General features: G+C 36.6%; 1 protein-coding gene across 1 annotated transcript in view; it reads left to right on the forward strand.

Moving 5' to 3' along the window:
• LOC107573035 (speckle-type POZ protein-like B) overlaps nt 1-3275 on the forward strand; it is a 7933-nt gene that overhangs the window by 1096 nt on the left and 3562 nt on the right. Inside the window, exons 3-6 of the mRNA XM_016259505.1 lie at nt 1823-1974; nt 2208-2335; nt 2421-2598; nt 2778-2833. Coding sequence (XP_016114991.1) covers nt 1823-1974; nt 2208-2335; nt 2421-2598; nt 2778-2833 — 514 coding nt within the window. The remainder of the gene's footprint in view (nt 1-1822; nt 1975-2207; nt 2336-2420; nt 2599-2777; nt 2834-3275) is intronic.

Here is a 3275-nt window from a genome sequence, read left to right on the forward strand (position 1 = left end):
AAGAGAAAGGAAAAATTGAAATCGCATCATATGACCTCTTTAATTCTTCTCTGTAATGCCTCACCATCCTGCCCAGCCAAACACACTCACATACACCCACGAATACAGGCTTGACCTTTCCAAATATCATTGTTTGTGAAACAACAGTGGCCCATTTTGATTTAGGTTGGGTTTTCATTGAGCCGTCTGGGACAAACTTTGAGATTCGCAAAAGATTTCTTTTGTCACTGACAGCTGATTAATTACTTTACGATGAATCTTGTCTCTGATGAAGATCTGACTCTAGCAGTACTGCAATTGTTGACTGCTCCCACGACGGCCTTCGCCAGACTAAAAAATGGCTGAAGAGCCAATAAAATTACACATTTATGAGTCATATAACATATTTTGGTTGCCAAATTACAGAATTGTGTGGTTAGGGATGTTCAGAAGCAGCGTTGAACATGCTATTTCACTGGTTTAAAAAAAAATAGATCTTTACATAATACACTGCCGGTCAAAAGTTTGGAATAATTACGATTTTTATTTGTTGTTGTTGTTGAAAGAGAGAGTCGGCATTTATTTAATCAAAAGGGACAAATGTTTCCTCAAAACTATTAAACAACAAACTGTTTCAACATTGATAATACCATTATTAATATTGGTAATGATAATTGAGCAGCAAATCAGCATATTAGAATGATTTCTGTGAGACTGCTCCCACGACGGCCTTCGCCAGACTAAAAAATGGCTGAAGAGCCAATAAAATTACACATTTATGAGTCATATAACATATTTTGGTTGCCAAATTACAGAATTGTGTGGTTAGGGATGTTCAGAAGCAGCGTTGAACATGCTATTTCACTGGTTTAAAAAAAAATAGATCTTTACATAATACACTGCCGGTCAAAAGTTTGGAATAATTACGATTTTTATTTGTTGTTGTTGTTGAAAGAGAGAGTCGGCATTTATTTAATCAAAAGGGACAAATGTTTCCTCAAAACTATTAAACAACAAACTGTTTTCAACATTGATAATACCATTATTAATATTGGTAATGATAATTGAGCAGCAAATCAGCTGCTCAATTATAAGAATGATTTATAAGAATGATTTCTGTGAGACTGAAGACTGGAGTAATGGCTGAAAATTCAGCTTTGCCACCACAGGAATAATTACATTTTAAAATATATTCGAATAGAAAACAGTTATGTTACATTGTAGCAATGATGATGATGTTGTTGATGATGATGATGAAGTGACATGTGGCCAAGTATGGTTACCCATACTAGGAATTAGTGCTCTGCATTTAACCCATCCTTAGTGCACACACACAGCAGTGAACACACACACACACTGTGAACACACACCCGGAGCAGTGGGCAGCCATTTATGCTGCAGCACCCGGGGAGCAGTTGGGGGTTCGGTGCCTTGCTCAAGGGCACCTCAGTTGTGGTATTGAAGGTGGAAGAGAGCGCTGTACATTCCCCCCCCCCACCTACAATGCCTGCCAGTACGAGACTCGAACCCGCAACCTTTGGGGTTACGAGTCCGACTCTCTAACCATTAGGCCACGACTTCCCCCCAATGTTTTACAATATTCCTGTTTTACTGTATTTTTAATCAAATTAATGCAGCCTTGGTGAGCATAAGATACTTCTTCCAAAAACACAAAACATTTTAGAATTTTATTACATATGGATACATAGTGTTTTCTAATTATTATAAATTATTTTAAATTATTAAATCAATTTGAGATTTAAAAAAAATATATATATTTTTTTTTGTAATGCTGACATTTTTTAACACGCGCTCCTATTATTTATTGAATTTTTTTCTGCAGGTGTTTGCGAGTGAACCCAAAGGGTCTGGATGATGAGAGTAAAGATTATCTCTCTCTGTACTTATTGCTTGTCAGTTGCCCAAAAAGTGAAGTGAGAGCAAAGTTCAAGTTTTCTTTACTGAACGCCAAAAGAGAAGAAACTAAAGCCATGGGTAAGAGCTTTCTGTACGTTCATTGGGTTCCAGAATTTCTCAAAATGTCCAAAAGTTTTTGAAAGTTCCCCAAAAAAATCCTGGATGATTTCCTAAAACATTTGAAAACTTTCCAGAAATGTTCTGCCCTTTTGCAACCCCAGACGTTCACAGGGTTGAGTTTGGTAATGTGGAATAGCAAATGTCTTATTTGTATTAATACTTTTTTTTTTCTCTTTCTCCCCACACTTCAGAAAGCCAAAGAGCCTACCGCTTCGTCCAGGGAAAGGACTGGGGCTTCAAGAAGTTCATCAGGAGAGATTTCTTGCTGGATGAAGCTAATGGACTTCTTCCTGATGACAAGCTCACTCTGTTCTGTGAGGTACCGTAACATGTAAGGTTTCATGTATACTCAATGTTTTGGTGTAATAATGTCCTTCCTTCAAACCAGTGACTCATTTGTTTAGGTGAGTGTGGTCCAAGACTCCGTAAACATCTCTGGCCAGTCAAACACAAATATGCTGAAGGTTCCGGAGTGTCAGCTTTCCGACGACCTGGGTAACCTGTGGGAAGGCTCCAGGTTTACAGACTGCAGCTTGTTCGTGGGAGGGCAAGAGTTCAAAGCGCACAAATCCATACTGGCAGGTGAGCTTAGTCATCCCAACACGCCATTGACAGACGTTTGGGGTAGACCCAGATTTGCCTTGCTAAAAAGACAAGCTGCACAGACAATAGAGAATGTTAATGAGGCACATGATGAATTTGGCAGTACTTTGCACACAGATGATTCACTTGAAACTGATGATTCATGTTTCCTTTGACAGCGAGGTCTCCCGTATTCAATGCCATGTTTGAACACAAAATGGAGGAGAGTAAAAAAGTAAGTGATAAGATGTACACTACCAGTCAGAAATGGACAAACCTACCCTTGATTCTTTAGAATTACGGTTTACTACATTTTAGAATTGTAGTAGTTCTAATATATGTAGTAATAATAATATTTAATAGAATTTTAAACAATAATTTTTAGGCTATTTAATTATTTTAAACATTTTTCTTTATTTCATTATTGAAATAACATTATAAAATCAAATTATATTATAAAATACACTGCCGTTCAAAAGGTTGGGATAAGTACAATTTCTTTAAAGAAGTTTCTTACGCTCATCAAGGCAGTATCTGTTTGATCAAAAATACAGAAACAAACTGTAATTTTGTATAATATTGCAATTTAAAATAACAGTCTTCTGTTTTAATATATTTTAAAATATAATTTGTTCCTTTGATGCAAAGCTGAATTTTCAGCATCATTACTCCAGTCT

The sequence above is a fragment of the Sinocyclocheilus grahami genome, unplaced genomic scaffold (assembly GCF_001515645.1).
Source record: "Sinocyclocheilus grahami isolate Dianchi unplaced genomic scaffold, SAMN03320097.WGS_v1.1 scaffold3.1, whole genome shotgun sequence".
Taxonomy (NCBI): domain Eukaryota; kingdom Metazoa; phylum Chordata; class Actinopteri; order Cypriniformes; family Cyprinidae; genus Sinocyclocheilus; species Sinocyclocheilus grahami.